This window comes from Phragmites australis, chromosome 6 (genome assembly GCF_958298935.1).
Source record: "Phragmites australis chromosome 6, lpPhrAust1.1, whole genome shotgun sequence".
NCBI classification, from domain to species: domain Eukaryota; kingdom Viridiplantae; phylum Streptophyta; class Magnoliopsida; order Poales; family Poaceae; genus Phragmites; species Phragmites australis.
In genome coordinates, this window is record NC_084926.1 from 10870383 (window position 1) to 10887881 (window position 17499).

The 17499-nt window shown below is 46.0% G+C and overlaps 1 protein-coding gene across 4 annotated transcripts; it reads left to right on the forward strand.

Annotated features, from left to right (window-relative positions):
* Positions 1-5899: 5899 nt before the first annotated feature.
* On the forward strand, positions 5900-11951 carry LOC133921651 (metal-nicotianamine transporter YSL2-like). Of its 4 annotated transcripts, XM_062366622.1 has the most exons (9): positions 5900-6445; positions 6563-6735; positions 9531-9628; positions 9977-10111; positions 10210-10399; positions 10495-10609; positions 10694-10839; positions 10973-11043; positions 11122-11257. In XM_062366622.1, exons 1-8 carry the CDS (start codon positions 5998-6000, stop codon positions 11024-11026), a joined length of 1359 nt encoding a protein of 452 aa, XP_062222606.1. In that variant the 5' UTR covers positions 5900-5997; the 3' UTR covers positions 11027-11043; positions 11122-11257. The 4 variants fall into 4 exon arrangements, with proteins under 4 accessions (XP_062222606.1, XP_062222603.1, XP_062222605.1 ...); XM_062366619.1 differs by having other exon boundaries at positions 10694-11043; positions 11122-11951; XM_062366621.1 differs by lacking the exon at positions 11122-11257 and having other exon boundaries at positions 10973-11057.
* Positions 11952-17499: the final 5548 nt, after the last annotated feature.

Genomic DNA, 17499 nt, shown 5'->3' on the forward strand with positions numbered 1-17499 from the left:
TTAACACTTCCTCTATTGCCGCCACTATTGACGGCATAGAGCAACTTACGGACAATAATTTTCCCACTTGGAAAGCTAAGGTGACTATTGTCCTTGGTGTTTTCGACCTGGATTATGCACTCAGGGTTGACGCTCCCACTGCTCCCGCCATTGGCGTGAAAAATTATGATGAATTAAAGAAAGTTTATGATGCACTTTCTGAGAAGTGGGAGCGTTCCAACCGCATGTCTCTTATGATAATGAGGAACTCAATATCAGATGCTACAAGGGGAGCGATCCCAAACTCAAAAAAGGCTAAGACCTACTTGGCATCTGTGGAGGAGCAATTTAAAGGCACCTCCAAGGTTTATGCCAGTACACTGATTCAGAAGCTCCTCAACAGTAAATATAATTATGGATCCGGTGGCATAAGAGAACACATCATGATGATGACAGATATGGCTGCTAAACTCAAGGGTATGGACATGAAAATTTCTGAGGGTTTCCTTGTCCACTTCATTATGACCTCTCTCCCTCTTGAGTTTACTCCTTTTAAGGTAAATTACAACACTCAGAAAGAGAAGTGGAGCATGAGCGACTTGATCGCGATGTTGATTTTTTCCTTAATTTATGGTGGATTAACTCAGGTGCCACTATGCACGTTACCAACTCCTTACAGGGATTCCTTACCACGAGAACATTAGGAAAGAGGGAGCGAAGTCTTAGAGTGGCCAATGGGAAGGAAACTAAAGTTGAAGCTGTCGGATCCCTTCCATTAGTTCTTGATAGTGGCTTCACTCTTAGACTGAATAATGTAGTTTATGTTCCTTCCATGAGGAGGAATCTCATTTATGTTTCGATGTTAGATGATGATAGTTTTCATTGTAATTTTGGAGACAATAAATGCATTCTTAAATTTAATTCAGATGTTATTGGTCTTGCCATCCGACAAGACAAACTTTATATGCTTCCTCCCAATGAATCCTCTGTGACGATAAATGTCTATGATATAAGCCATAAGAGAAAGAGAAGTATAATTAATGAGACTTCTTCGAAATTGTGCCATTGTCATCTAGACTACATTTCGAGGGGGAGAATGAAGCATTAAGGAAGAGATTCTCCAACCCTTAGACTTCTCCGACTCTGACCATTGCATAGATTGTATTAAAGGAAAATACATTAAGCAAATAAAGAAAGGGGTCACTCGAAGCACTGGATTATTAGAATTAATTCACACGGACATATGTGGTCCTTTTCCTGTGACATCAGTTGACTGTTTTGATTCTTTCATTACCTTCACTGATGATTTCTCCCGTTACGGCTATACCTACCCCATTAAAGATCGATCTGAGTCTCTCGATAAATTTAAGATATTTAAGGCTGAAGTAGAAAATCAGCACAACCTGAAGATTAAAGTAGTGAGATCGGATCTCGGGGGAGAATATTATGGAAGGCATGCCCCATATGGGCAAATCCCTGGTCCTTTTGCCAGATTCCTTCAGGAAAATGGCATATTAGCCCAATATTCTACACCTGGTGAACCTCAGCAAAACGGGGTAGCTGAGCGACGCAACCGCACGCTTATGGACATGGTGCGAAGTATGCTCAGCTATTCTAGTTTAGCAGTTGGACTGTGGATGGAGGCACTTAAGACAGCCGCACACATTCTTAATCGGGTTCCCAGTAATCAGTTCCAAAAACACCTTATGAATTATGGACTGGAAGAAAACCCTCTTTAAAGTATTTACACGTGTGGGATTGTGCAGCTGAAGCTAAAGTCTTTAATCCACATATTGGGAAATTAGATCCAAAGACAGTTAGTTGCCACTTTATCAGGTATCCTGAAAGATCAAAGGGGTATCGCTTTTACTATCCAGATAGGATCACTAAGTTCGTAGAAACAAGACACGCTGTATTTCTTGAGAACAGGGATCTGGAGCTGAGGGAAGTTGATCTTGAAGAAAAGCGAGTTTATGTTCCTATACCGCTGATCCAAGAGCCTACATCCCTGTACCCCAGGTGGTTGCACCTTCAGTAGAAACTAATGTCAATGCACCCCCTGTTGAGGTCTCTGAAATTCCTAACGATACACCTAACGATGAGCCTCAGCAGTCCCCTGCAGTACCCAGTTCTGGTCTTGCAGTGCTGTCGGAGGATTAACTCCTGTCGCAGGGATCCCGAGAGACCCCTTTTTAGAGATTCGGCCGGGGGGATGATCCTGAATAAGTTCGTCGGAGAAATAAATGGAATGAATGCAACGGCCGGTGGTGGGGATGATGACCTAGTGCAAAAAGAAGTAAATGCACCAGAGTTTAGACAGGTTCGGGCCGCACGGGGGCGTAATACCCTACTCCTGTATGGATGCAATAACTGTCCTGAGGAAGTCCCTCAAGGATGTTGCTGGTTACAAGAATATTGGCCTAACTAAGAGCTTGAGGCTCCTAATTCTTCGGTTGAAACTGTACTCAACCTAGCTCACAGTGTCTCTCGTTCTTCTTTGTTGACGTTGTGCTTTGTGCGTTGTGTTGTTTTCTGGTTGGTCTGGCTCTGGATCTATCTCTTCGATTCTTTGATGCCTGGATGCCTGCCCTCTCCTCTGTGCCACCGGCTCTTTTAAGTACTCGCCGGCTGCAACATGTCCCAAACGGGAAGGAGGGGGCACAAGTTCCAAGACGCCATGACTGGGAAAGACATCATCATTTCTTCTGGGTGAAGTGACCGGGGGTGGAAAAAACGCCGCACGCCCGGTCACCTGTCACCATAAACGCCCTGGCAACGGGCGCCGTGGAGAGGGCCCACCGGGCAACCGCAGGGCAACCCGGCGTGCCCACCCTGTCTTGTTCCTCTGCCACAGCAGGGCGGCAGACGGAACACCTTGATCCTCACGATGTTATCCCAAGGCAAGCCGGATGATACGGGATGTGACCCGTGCAATTAATAGCCCCACGCCTCTTTGCCAAAACATGGCAGGAACTGACACCGCGGCGGGAGAAGTTGGAGATGTCAGACCACGCACGCTCATTAAATGTGGCCTCGGACCTCTGACTGGTGGACACCTCATCGGCGGGCCCCTCGGGGGCCTTTCTGGGTCGTCGGGGCACCGAGTGCTCGGGGGTACTGTTCACCTCCCCGAGCACTCTCTCCCGAGAATGCCTATCCTTATCCTCGGGGTACCGGGTGCTCGGGGGTACTGTTCACCTCCCCGAGCACTCTCTCTCGAGCACTCTTGCATGATCCTTCGGGGAATCGAGTGCTCAGGGGCTGCCACGTGTAGCCCCGAGCACTCTCTCCCGAGCACTTTTACACGGATCCTCGGGGAACCGAGCGCTCGGGAGCTGCCGCACGCAGTCCCGAGCACTCTCTCCCGGAACTTAGCTCTTCTGATCGTCGGGGGACTAGGGTGCTCAGGGGTGACCGGGCACCTCCCCGAGCACTTTCTTCCTGGTACTTTATGCTCTGTGGATCATCGGGGAACTGGGGTGCCCGGGGACCACTGACTGTGGCCCCGAGCACCTTCTCCCGGGACTTGAGCTTTTCTCATCCTTTAGGAGGGACCTCGTGGAATGGCGCCATGTGGCGGATGGCTGGCCGGGCCTCGAGACTCAGTGACCCCTGGTTCCTGATACACCGACAAGTGCATAATGAACCGATCAGGAGATCACATCGTGAGAGGAGACCTGCCATCTCGAACGATTATGTTGTTTATATGAATGAAGATGTTAATGGCATAGGTAAGACAGAAGATCCCAACTCACATAAAGAGGTCATGATAAGTGATCATTCGTCTGAGTGGCTTAATGCCATGAATGATGAATTAAAGTCTATGAGCGATAATGATGTGTGGGACCTGGTAGAAATCCCTGACGAAGCCAAAACAGTAGGCTGTAAATGGGTCTACAAAACCAAACATGACTCTAATGGGAACATTGAAAGGTTCAAAGCAAGGCTTGTAGCTAAAGGCTTCTCGCAAAGAGAAGGAATCGATTATAATGAAACCTTCTCTCCTGTATCAAGTAAAGATTCTTTTAGAATAATTATGGCGCTCACGGTGCATTATGATTTAAAGCTGCATCAGATGGATGTAAAGACGGCATTCCTTAATGGTGACTTGGAAGAAAAAATTTACATGGCTCAGCCGGAAAGTTTTGTCATGAAAGGCAAGGAATATTTGGGATGTCGCCTTAAGAAATCAATTTATGGTCTAAAGCAAGCGTCTAGGCAGTGGTATCTCAAGTTTGATAAAGTTATTAAAAATTTTGGTTTTAAAGAAAATGAAGTTGATAACTGCATTATGTAAAGTTTAAAGGGGGAAAATTCACCATCTTAGTTCTTTATGTGGATGATATCTTATTGGCTAGCAGTGATAAGGATATGTTGTTTGAGACCAAGAGATTTCTTTCCTCCAATTTCGATATGAAGGATCTCGGTGAAGCCTCTTATATTCTTGGCATTGAAATTCACCGAGATCGGTCCAAAAGGTATTAGGTTTGTCTTAAAAGGCATACATTGACAGAGTACTGAAGAAATACAATATGCATAAGTGCTCTGCCACGTCTGCTCCTATTGTTAAGGGCGATAAGTTTGGGCTGTTGGAAGTATTATGTATGCTCAAGTATGTACACGCCCTGACTTAGCTTTTGTGACCGGGATGCTTGACAGATATCAGTCAAATCCAGGACCGGACCACTAGAAAGCCGTTAAGAAAGTCCTTCACTATTTGCAAGGCACTAAAAACTACATGCTCAAATTTAGATAATCCGATAACCTTGAAGTCGTTGGTTATTCGGATGCAGACTTTGCGGGGTGTGTAGACACTAAGAAATTCACGTCAGGTCATATCTTTACCCTCGCTGGATGAGCTATCTCGTGGAAAAACTCCAAACAGACACTTACAGCATCTTCAACGATGCAAGCTGAGTTTGTGGCATGTTATGAGGCTACCGGGCAGGCTGTATGGCTAAAGAATTTTATCCCGGGATTAAGAGTGGTCGACAGTATTTCAAAACTACTTATGTTATACTGCGACAATCAATCTGTAGTTTTCTATACGAGTAACAACAAGTCGAGTGGTGCTGCCAAACAAATCGACATTAAGTATTATGTTGTGAAAGATAGAATCCAGGATTAAGTATATAAGTACTAAGTCAATGCTTGCGGATCCGCTCATTAAAGGTTTACCACCCCATATTTTTCGTGATCATGTTGCCGGTATGGGGTTATTGGAAAGCCTATGATTCTGAATAAGATGACCATAATGCAAACCAACTCCCATTAGGAATAACGAATTTCCATTTTAAAATGAAATAGTGTACTATAAGTTTTTGAGTTTCAGTGGCATTTAATGAGCCGCTATAATCTTTTGCCTTGGTGTGCTATTTCATTGAGAGTGGACTTATGATGATAGCCTTACGATCAAAGGGGAGAATGTTGGAATTGATCTCGGTTGATGAATCCTAACTAACGAGACCGAGATATGGGGAGTCCCGTACGCGCCACGATCGGAGGCGCAACCAACACATGGTTGCGGTCCCGAGTCGAGCAGCGCCATATAAATAAAGGGTTCTGGCGCCTTACGGTGGACAATCTAATCTCGTGAGGTTCCAAACGCCCTAACAAACTCTTTCCAATCCTAACGAGATGCTGAATCGACTGGAAGACCGTCGCCACTGCAGCGACTAACCAAGTCCGGTAGTGTCTTGACCAAGTTGTTGATGAAGATGTGAGCTTTTGGTAAAGTCGGTGCTCACTCTAGCGTGGTTGAAGAAATTTATGGGAATTTGGTTTGATTGGCTTGATGATATTTACATGTCTTGATGATATTGATAGGAATTTGGCATGATTGGAATCCACGGCACGGCATGTAGGATGTTGCCGACCGCCTAGCTGGTATGCCGCTTTGGACTGTGTGGCTGTGTCACTTGCGCCTGACTCTTGAGTCACGACCTAAGCCTTCTTGGTGTGCGAACCCCCCTTCACCAAGCCAGGTCTCTCTCATTGTACAAAGAGGCGGGCGCAGCCATGGCAAGTTCTTCCGCCCCGCCAGCCCTCCGCTCCATCCACCTGATCTCCATGGAAGCAGCTCCCGCGCGGGGCGCGGGGCCCGAGATCGAGAAGTGCGTCGACGCCGAGGACGTGGAGTTGGACCCCGCGCGCAAAGAGGAAGAGGAGCGCGCGCCGGTGCCGACGTGGCGGGACCAGGTGACTGTGCGCGGCCTTGTGGCGGCGCTGCTCATCGGCTTCGTCTACACCGTCATCATCCTGAAGCTGGCGCTCACCACGGGCATCATCCCCACGCTCAACGTCTCCGCCGCGCTGCTCGGCTTCCTCACGCTCCGCGGCTGGACTCGCGCGCTCGCCCGCCTCGGCCTCGGCGGCGGCGGCGGCGGCGCGGCCCGACCCTTCACCCGCCAGGAGAACACCGTCGTCCAGACCTGCGCCGTCGCGTGCTACACCATGGGATTCGGCGGTGCGCGCCCTCCTCCCTCTCCTTTCATCAGGCAGTCTTAGTCTTTCTTAATTACGTCATTTACTCATGTGTCGCTGGTTGCTGCAAATATAAAAATCGGGTTTTGGTGCTGTTCAGGTGGGTTTGGGTCGTCGCTACTAGCGCTAAACAAGAAGACGTACGAGCTGGCCGGGGTGAGCACGCCGGGAAACGCGCCGGGGAGCTACAAGGAGCCCGGCGTCCGGTGGATGACCGGATTCCTCCTCGCGATTAGCTTCGTGGGGCTCCTCAGCTTGCTCCCGCTCAGAAAGGTGCCGTCTTTGTCTTTCCCCAAATTTTTTGTCTCGAATTAATGGAGCATTAGGATAACATGCAGTTTTGAAGTAAATTGTCAATTACTGCTTGCGCTTTCTGATAGCAGAAGAGCTGGTAGTTCATTAATTAGAGGAGAAAAAACAGGTTAGACAAAAACGGGTCAAACAAAATAAAAGACATAAGGAACCCAGTTCTCCATTAAAAAAAGAGATTTGCTAGTTCTCAGTGTTAGATAGAGGGAAGGAGTGTATGAATGTATAGTTACTAGTGGCTTGTGCTCGCCCCCGCGCGCTAGTGATATTTTTTTTATGCTTTTTACTTTTTTTTTTATGTAGTGATGACTAGTTTGTATTGAGGAGTGAGAAAAATAGGTAGGAAATAAAATAAGCATGATGTTTAGCGAAGTTGGTTGTAAGGGATCGGAAAATGTAATTATGACCTAAACGAGGTAATATTATAGTTCATGTGCAAGTAATTCCTCAAAGTTCAGCTACCTGTGCCCTCCAAAAGAAAAGGAAAATCATTGAAATGTCAATACTATTAATCTATAAGCATGGCGATGGATGCTAATATTTCCATAGCGCTCATCCGACGGGAGGGGCGACGCGCTTGGGAGGATGCCGCAGAAAAGGGATGGTGCCTACAGGGTGCGGAGCAAGACGTGGCCGGGAGAACGATGCGGGCTCAACCGCGGCCTCGTTAAGGGTCGAGCAGGGGCGGGGCCACGGCGGGAGGGGCGGGTCGCGGAGCGAAAAGCAACCGGACGATCAGAGCGGAAGCGGCGGCGATGGCATGGGTATGAGAGGAGGGCGACACCGCACCCATGCAACAAAGTCGAGGGACGAGAGGAGAGGCAGAGGCAGCGGAGTTGTGTGGGGATATGGAGGCGGCCGCCGCCAAGGCTGCCCACGCAACGCCGGGAAGGGCAGCACAGATCGGGGATGATGGCCGTAATAGGGTGGAAGGTAGTGGAGGCACAGTAGGGAAGGTGAAAAGAATAGGCAAGTGAATAGGAGGAGACGAGGCGAGGATCGAGGATGGCAAGACAGGTTTTGAGGTTCTCGAGCCTTCGAGACACAAATATTTTTCCGTGAGGCAATAAGAAATCGACAGGTGGAGCGCATTAGCCGGTGCAAAGCAGAGAACTAGGTAAACTCGGAGCGCCACACGATTAGAATCTAACGGTGTAAATTTTTTTACTGACGTGGAGCCGTTGGCTGGCCAACAACCTGCGCCGCTCTAATATATAGTAATATTGAACAGCCCCATATATATATATATATATATATGTGTGTGTGTGTGTGTGTATTATAAGACATAAGACACACCTCAAACCTTAGACTAGAGTACAATGACCATTTTACCCTTAACACCATCTCAAATGCAAGGCATTTGGAAAGGGTAATACTAAGCACTAACCTACCAATGGATAGAGACTAGAAGGAGGGGAATTCAAGTATATGCAAAAACATAAACTTCATTACTCAACGAGGTTAGACCTATTTTAGGTAGATTACAATGATTTTTTTCAAAAAAAACTCTCACATATTATATAGTCTAAACACTCATTCTCATTTCCTCTAAAATCCTAGCACTAGGCTCTCAAATGGGTGGCATAAGGAGCTCAAGTGGTTGGCTCAAACTCTCTCGTAGCCCTACCCTCTATTTATAGGTCTAAGAAACTTGACTTATAAGTTTCCTAGCTTATTAACAAAATATTTGTCTCTCCACTCCTACCTACCATCGAACGCATTTTGGTTCATTTATTGCTCCGTTCATCGAACGGCCGCGGCGCTTTCACGACTTAACTTCGTCTCGACGCAAGCTTCACGATGGTGCCATATACTCATCCAGTCATCTCACAGTTTTAAGGTCCAACCATGAAACTCTCTACACGCTTCTCAAAACGTGACTCGCCACTTGCTTACACCTTAAGCAAGCGCTCTGATGTTGACACGTGTACTCCATCTTGCTATCATAACCACCGGCAAGTCTATCCCGCTCCCGATTTATTGGGCCGCATTGTTACTTGCACCGATATTCCTTTCGTTTGACTTTGTCAATACGCCGTTTTCATCCTCTGTTTCATGCTTTGATTAACCTCTACGTATACAACTATGATCATCCTTGACTCCGTCTGACCTTCTTGATCGTTCGGCACCAAGCACCTGCTTAGCCCCGATCACCCGTCGTGGACCGCCAAGTTGCATCCGTCACATACACACTATGAGGCAAGCAAATATATTTCTCCAACTTCAACTCCAGTTAATACATAATCAAAATGTTCAAGCTAAGCTCAATCAATCCAAAACTTAACAAACCAAATCGACAACCTTGACAATCACCTATTACATATAAATCAAGGTATATTTTAACTTGGTTTCTCATTTTTTAACAATAAAACTGCGTCACCAAACACTCTCAGAAACAGGGATGCAAGATTTCAAACCTGCACTAGATCAAGTAGAATTCACTGTAAGTTGGTTGCCAAGCTTATTAGATTTTATGTCCTTTCAAGAGGAAACTGCTTACTGAAGGTCCCTGAGTTTGGATAAACTCTATTTATTTAAGTAGGCTTCTGGACTTGCTCTGTAATACAGTTTTGGCCGAAACTGCTAAATAGAATTACCATGCCATTTTGCCGCTGCTCTAAACCAACGAATGAAGTTAATGTAGAGAAATGAAAAATAAAGCATAGACTGCTGTTATCGGTTTGAAGATATATACACAACAACTCCCATTTTGTTTTATTTACATGTCAGCACTTGATGATTTGCGTAACATTTTTCAGGCTTTGGTCATAGACTATAAATTGACTTATCCAAGTGGGACTGCAACTGCTGTTCTTATAAACGGATTCCATACACCTAAAGGAGAAGAGAATGCAAAGTATGAACCTGAACTCAATCTTGCTAAGGAAAATTGGTCTAGGGGCACTATTTTTCTGTGAATTTGTTTGTTGGACACTGTTAAAAAATTTCTTGTCTGCAGGACACTCACTTTTTGTCTGTAGGACACTAGACAATGTCTTGTAGACAAGCAAAAAATTAACAATGTCCTACGGAACAGATTATATTTTATTAGTGCCATGTAGACAAATTGCTCTTTTGCTAATTACCGGTTGATTCGCTCCTTGAATGAACAGGTAGAGCTCCTGCCAAACTTTTCAGAAAAAACAAAACAGTTTATTCGTGATGAATTCATGACCTGAATATTTTTTTTTACCTTGCATGTCAGGAAGCAAGTCCGTGAATTCCTGAGGTGCTTCGCGATCAGCCTCCTTTGGAGCTTCTTCCAATGGTTTTACACAGGCGGAGAGAGTTGTGGATTTCTTCAATTCCCTACTTTTGGTCTAAAGGCTTGGAAACAAACGTACATTTTTGGTCTAAAGGCTTGGAAACAAAGGTTTCTTCATTCTAATGCATCGGGCATGTCAGAATCTCCTAAATCTCTAGTTCTTTGGCTGCCAGGTTTTTCTTCGATTTTAGCCTCACATATGTTGGTGCGGGGATGATCTGCTCACATCTTGTGAACCTCTCCACCCTCTTTGGTGCTATACTTTCTTGGGGGATATTGTGGCCACTCATCATCAAACAAAAGGGAAATTGGTACCCAGCAAATATACCAGAGAGCAGCATGACAAGCTTGTTTGGTTACAAGGTCTGCTTGATTATTTACTCCGTTTCGAACCAGACTACACGCCGTCTATGATATTCAGTTTTACAAAGTATTTTTTACCGTGTTCCCTGGTGCAGTCCTTCCTGTGTGTAGCTCTGATCATGGGGGATGGCCTCTACCACTTCATCGAAGTCACAGTAATCACTGTTAAGAGTTTGCATGAACGATCCAACCACAGACATGTTAAGAGAGGTAAATGTTCACTGAGAAATCAACCATTCCCGTCTCTCTCCACCTTTTATTACAAAATCTTATCTGACGCTGAGTGAATTGCAGTGGGACATGATGATACAATTGCAACTGATGATATGCAGCGCGATGAAGTCTTCAATCGGGACAGTATCCCAAACTGGCTGGCATACACTGGATACGCCTTGTTAAGCATCATCGCGATAATTGTCATACCAATAATGTTCCCACAGGTGAAGTGGTACTATGTCATCGTAGCATATCTACTTGCTCCTGTGCTGGGGTTCTCCAATGCCTATGGAACTGGGCTCACTGACATAAACATGAGCTACAATTATGGCAAGATTGCTCTCTTCATCTTTGCAGCTTGGGGAGGGAAGGACGACGGTGTCATTGCTGGCCTTGTTGGTTGTGGGATAGTGAAGCAGCTAGTGCAGGTTTCCGCTGATCTGATGCACGACTTCAAGACAGGTCACCTGACATTGACATCACCGAAATCCATGCTTGTTGGGCAGGTAATCGGTACAGCCATGGGCTGCATCATCGCACCACTCACGTTCTTGCTCTTCTACAGAGCATTTGATATCGGGAACCCAGATGGATACTGGAAGGCTCCGTATGCGCTGATATACCGGAACATGGCTATCCTCGGCGTTGAGGGCTTCTCTGCGCTACCAAAACACTGCCTCGAGCTGTCTGCTGGTTTCTTCTCGTTCGCGGTGCTCATCAACATAGCAAAGGGCTTCATGCCACGTAGGTACAGACAGTACGTGCCCCTGCCGATGGCAATGGCTGTGCCGTTCCTTGTCGGCGCAAACTTCGCTATCGACATGTGTGTGGGAAGCTTGATAGTCTTTGCCTGGCACAAGATCAACAGCAAGGAGGCAGCGCTGCTGGTGCCTGCAGTAGCTTCCGGTTTTATTTGCGGAGATGGTATATGGACGTTCCCTGCTTCCTTGCTTTCCCTTGCGAAGGTGAAGCCACCGATCTGCATGAAATTCACGCCAGGAAGCTAGTAGAAAAATGTGAATTTCACCGATGGAGGATTGGACGTACAATGGGAAAGGTGATGACGATCATTGATCGACGAGAAGATAAAATGGCCTTGTCACACAAATCCTCCCTCCACACCTGAATCCCTGATAAATGTGAACACGGTACCACGGAATTTGCTCTTCGAAGCTGAGAAACCAAGTTGAGCTGTATTTTAATTTATTTTGTGTGATGAGTAATTGATGTTTGTGTGGTTTTTATTGGTTAGCATATGTATGATTATATACTACTATATTAATTTTGTCTAACTAAAGTTGAAAAGAATTAGAGTTTGTATCGGTGTCTCGGTGCAGGAAGTTTGCATTCAACGGATAGTCCGGTGTGAGGGTTTTTGACCTCACCGGATAGTCCGGTGTGTGGTAGATGTGAACATCGGAGCTTTCAGCGTAGAGGCAGAGATAAATTCATTCGTCGGAAGGTTCGGTGTGGGTAAGAGTGAGCACCGGATTATTTTTTTCCAGAGAAGGGTGCAAAGGTGAAAATCTGGTGCGGTTGCCTCACCGGATGGTCCGGTGTGTGCACGAGTAATCATTGGAGGCTTCATCGGATAAAGATTTTTAGAGAGGTTAAAAAACTAAGTTCCAATGAAGATGTACTCATCGGATGGTCCAGTGATGGGCGTGTGAACACCGGAGAGTATCACATGAGCTTTTCAGTTCTGAAGCAAATGTTGAGATGTTCACAGGATTATCCGGTGTTAGGATTTTGTGATCACCGGACTAATTTTTTCATAGAGGAATGCAAATCGGGTTCCAGTGGAGTTGTACTCACCGGATGGTTCGGTATTGCACTGAGGTGAACACGCGGACCATCTGGTGTTTACATTTTTGTTACGTCTGATCTTTTTCATCTTGATTTCGATTTGGACTAATATGTCATGATGTTATATGGTTCTGGAGATACATGTTTATTGGTCTCATGGTGTGTAGATGATGGATGCAACTTGACGATCGACGGCGGGTAATCGTGGCTAAGCAGGGTACTTGGTGTCGGACGATCAAGGAGGTCGGACGGAGTTAAGGATGATCTTAACAGTACACGTGGAGGTCAATCAAGGCAAGAGATGGAGGTTTATGAAGGCGTCGTGTTGATAAAGTTAAGCAAAGTAGATGCCGGTGCAAGTGACAAGGCGGTCTGAGGGATCGGGAGCGGGAAAGACTTGTCGGCGGTCAAGATCGCAATACGGAGGATACACGTCAACATCGAAAGACTTGCTTGAGGTCAAAGCAAGCAGCTGTGAGTCACGCATTAAAAAAGCGTGCGAGTCGGTTTCCCGGTTTGGCTACAAAACCGCGGACAGATGGAGTGCACATGATATCATCACGAAGTTTGCGTCGAGGCGAAGCTAAGTCGTGAAGGCGCCACAGTTGTACGATGGATGGAGAAGAAAATAGATCAAAATACCCCCAGTGGTAGATAGGAATGTGCTACAAGAGAGTGATATTTGGGAACAATCAAGAAAACTTAATGGAAGTTTCCTAGGCTATAAATAGAAGGGTTTGTCTGGTTGGGAAACCATCCTTTTGAGCCATCCATATGAGAGCTTTGTGTTAGAATTTTAGAGGTGAGAGAGGAGTGCTTAGCCTTTGTAATAGATGAGAGTTTTGAGAGATAAATCTTTATAATCTGTCTAAAATAGGGCTGATCTCTTTAAATAATAAAGTTTAAATTTTTGCATATGCTTTAATTCCACTCCTTCTACCACTTCTTCTATTTTTCTTTTATTGGTTCCCTGTAAGTTTGTAAGTTTTTAGTGTTTTGTTGTTGATTTTTATTTTTTCTTTTTATCTGTAATTTCAACATATTGGGAAGTTGTTTTTTTGATGCTAGAGGCATATAATTCATATACACATACATATGTGACGGGGTTTTAAATTCTCTTGCCTTTAGACTATCATCGTTGAGAGTTTACTTGCATGTGATCTCGTCTCTATTTCGTTCATCTTCAAAGTTACGAGCTTTTGAGCATAAAGACATATGGAATGATTTTAAATAGAGTATATGACTCATATTTCATCCGTGGAGTCATATTGTTTTGAAACTTTCTATCTCATTTTGTCTCTTTAGTATTTTGCTTTCGCTCAAATTTAAAGTATATTGAGTAATTAATAATAAAAAAATCATCTATTTCATACAAAATTATTAAGATATCTATTCACCCCTTTAATCACTACTTTCGGTCGACAAAAGCCTATCCTGTCAATAGCTATCGGACTGCCATACTTCTCCCATTTCGATCAACCATCTAAGATTTCGTGCTAGCACTACCGTGTTGTTTTGGCAACTTCAGTGTCCCTCTGCTACATCCTCCGTCCAAAAGAGGCCACAGAGATCAGGACGGAGGCCTCACCTGCTTCATCCAATCGGCAGAAAATGACCACACAATTAGATCGAGCGGACCTTAAAAAACGAGAGAATTCCAGTGCCTTCCAATGGAAGGGAGCGCCGTGTGCACGGAAGCGTCGCCTGAAGAAACAGTAGCCGCTTTGCCGCTTTGTTTTCTGTTGTCATACGATCAGTCGTCCGCGTTGATAGATACAGCGCAGTGCAATGTGCGAGGCCGCGCCTGGGCAGGCCTGAGTGGGATGGGACGGCTGCAGCGCTCGCGATCTGTCTAATTTCCCCGCGCACTACGCTTCGCATGGCACATCAGCATGCCGATCCACAATCGGTGGTTTCCTTATGTTAAAAGAAATATTCTAGCCCGCAGATATATTGAGAGAAATGTTCTAGCCTATGAATAATGCTAAGGGAACGTTGTTAAGAGTTTTTTAAGCTCTTGCGCTCTAGACTATTTGTAGAAGCTAAGGCTTTTGAAGTCCGCGAACCTTTTAAATTACCATCTCTTTAGACATAGAAAGAAGCTAATCTCAAAAGAGAATATTAGCAAAAATAGAACAACAAAGACAATTGGTTTGATATGAAATTACCGGCAGTTAATATCGGTGCAAGTGATGGCCACTTTGACACCTAGGATAGACATTTTTATAAAAATCCGTCTCCTTTTACCGTTTATCAAAACTTGCAGCGGAAAATAAACTAACAGATTTTTCACAAGTGAAAAATCTAAATATGCTAGACTCAACTAGTACACAATCACCAAAATAAGTGTAAAAGTTACAATCCTAAGATGACAAAGAATATTCAAAACTAGCAAAATATATGCAAGGAAACCCTAGTTAAAAATCCTAACAATATTGTTCACCGAAGGTTCCGGGTTCAATTCAGAACCTCCTGGTTCAGATCTAATTATATAGAATCCAGAGTTTTCGGGTTAAGTTCGGAACTTCCGGGTTCTGCACAAAATAAACTTGAAACTAAAATTAAAGGACACATAAGGAGTTCTACCTCAAACCAAGTGAAGTCGTGTGTTCCAAATGATGATTCTAAATAGATCCACGAAGAACCTACAATCAATTTCACACTAGCAAGTTGATCGAGCAATATTCATAAATATTAAGCAAGAACTCAAGAACAAGGATACAAGAGAGGAGACGCAAGATTTGTTTTTCGAAGTTCAGACACCTCCTCTACAGATTCCTGCGTGTTTGTTGAGGGGGCTCAGTCACACTTGAGTCAGGTTTCTCTGAACTCTTTTCCTCTCTAAACTCAGTTACACTTGAGTTTGGGTTTCCACTCTTGATTTCTTCCTTTTCGGAGACGAAATTGAAGCCTTCATAAACTTCTCACGGCACACCATAACCTTTGGTGCTCGCCGGCGATGCCTAGCCACCTAGGAGATTGAATCCCCAAGAGTGACAAATGCTACGCGAACTCCTTACGATGAACTCGAGTGCTCAAGATGGGATTTAACTCATTTACACTCAATCTTTTAATCTCTCAACTCAACTCATTTTTCTTCTCAAATCTCAAACTAAAATAGAGTGGAGATAAGTTCTTTTGGCTCTAGAATGCTTTTATTTCATGCCCAAGCAGCAACAGCTAAGAGTGGGAGTGAGAAGGTATTTTTTTATACCCTTCCCTCAGAAACTAGCCATTCCAATCTTTTCTGGCCTAACCTGAATACTCTGGTTTCAATCTAGAACTTCCGGGTTGGCACTTTAGACCTTAACTGAGCACCCCTGCTCAGAGCAAAGTTCGGAGACTCCGGTAACCCGGAGTATCCAGGTCAACCCGAAACATCCGGAGAGAATACTTGGACCCTAACAAACCATCTATCTTGGAGCTAAATCTGGAGACTCCGGCTGTCGGTGAATCAGGAACCAGGGGTCCCCGAACCCCGAGGCCAGGCCAGCAATCCACCACGTGGCGCCATCCCGCGGAGTTTCCCCCGCGAGGTAAAAAAGATTAAGTCCCGGGAGAGGGCGCTTGGGGCCACAGTCAGTGGTCCCTGAGTACCCAAGTTCCCCGATGATCTGCGAAGTCTAAGTGCCAGGAAGAAGTGCTGGGGGGGGGGGTATACGGTGACCCCCGAGCACCTGAGCCCCCCGACGACCAGGAAAGCTAAATACCGGGAGAAGTGTGCCCGGAGCCGCGAGTGGTGGCCCCCTGGGCACCCAAGTATTCCGAGGACCCACTGAAGGAAGTTCCGGGAGAGAGTGCTCGGGACTGCGTGTAGCGGCCCCCGAGCACTCGGTCCCCCGAGGATCCGTACAAGCATGCCCGGGAGAGAGTGCTCGGGGAGGTGAACAGTAACCCCCGAGCACTCGGTTCCCCGAGGATCAAGAAAGGGCATTCTCGGGAGAGAGTGCTCGGGGAGGTGAACAGTGACCCCCGAGCACTCGGTTCCCCGACGACTCAGAAAGCCCCCTGACAGTGGCCCCGCAGGGGTCCACTGATGAGGTGTCAGCCAGTCAAAGGCCCAAGGCCGCATTTAAAGAGCGTGCGTGTCCTGTCACCTCCAACTGCTCTCACCACGCTCGGTGTCAGTTCTTGCCACTTTCTGGCAGAAGGGCGTGGGGTCATTAAATACACGGGTCCCATCCCATGCCATCCGGCCCGTCTCGGCATAACGTCGTAAGGGTCGAGGCGTTCCGTCTGCCGCGCTGCTGTGGCAGTTGAGCAAGACAGGGCGGGCACGCCGGGCCGCTCTGTGGCTGCTCGGTGGGCCCTCTCTACGGCACCCTTTGCCAATGCATTTATGGTGACGGATGACTGGGCGTGGGGCGCATTTTTCACCCCCGGTCACTTCGCACAGAGGCTATGATGACGCAATTTCCATTTATAGTGCCTTGGAACTCGTGCCCTCCCGTTCGGGGCACGCTACTGCCGGCGGGTATTTAAAGCCGCCGCGGACAAAGACAGGCTCTGAAGTGAATCAATCGCTCAAAAGTAGACAAGTTTTGAAATCTCTGAGCAAGCTCGACAAGTTAGACAATCTCTAAAAGGTTGGAAAATCCCAGAGGGGGTAAGTAGCGAAGAGAAGAGAAGATCGAGAGCACCCAAAGCCAACAGATACACGCAGACCGAAGAACAAGGAGCCTCAGGCTCTAAGATAGATAAACATTCTTATAACCAGCAACATCCTTGAGGGACATTCTCAGGGCATTTATAGTATCCATACAGGAGTAGGGTGTTACGCCTCCGTGCGGTCCGAACCTATCTAAACACCAGTGCATTTACTCCGTTCCGCACTAGATCGTTCCACCCAGTCGCCATCGCATTTATACCCATTTATTTCCCCGGCGAACATATTCAAGATCATCCCCCCGGCCGAATCTCTAAAAAGGGGTCCCTCAGGATCCCTGCGATAGAAGTTAACCCTCCGACACCGGCCAACCCGAAACATCCAAATTTAGCACAGCTGGCCCTTTGAGAACGACGACATCTTTTGATCCCGAAGTCTGATTTGGACGATTTTGGACTCTACAAAAAGCATA

Bases quoted from the DNA above. Each gene is read 5' to 3' on its own strand.
- LOC133921651 (XM_062366618.1), top strand. From the start codon at position 5,998: ATGGCAAGTTCTTCCGCCCCGCCAGCCCTCCGCTCCATCCACCTGATC. The intron at 10,112-10,209 runs GTACATTTTTGG...TTTGGCTGCCAG, and splicing joins CTAAAGGCTTGGAAACAAAC to GTTTTTCTTCGATTTTAGCC. The intron at 10,400-10,494 runs GTCTGCTTGATT...TCCCTGGTGCAG, and splicing joins CAAGCTTGTTTGGTTACAAG to TCCTTCCTGTGTGTAGCTCT.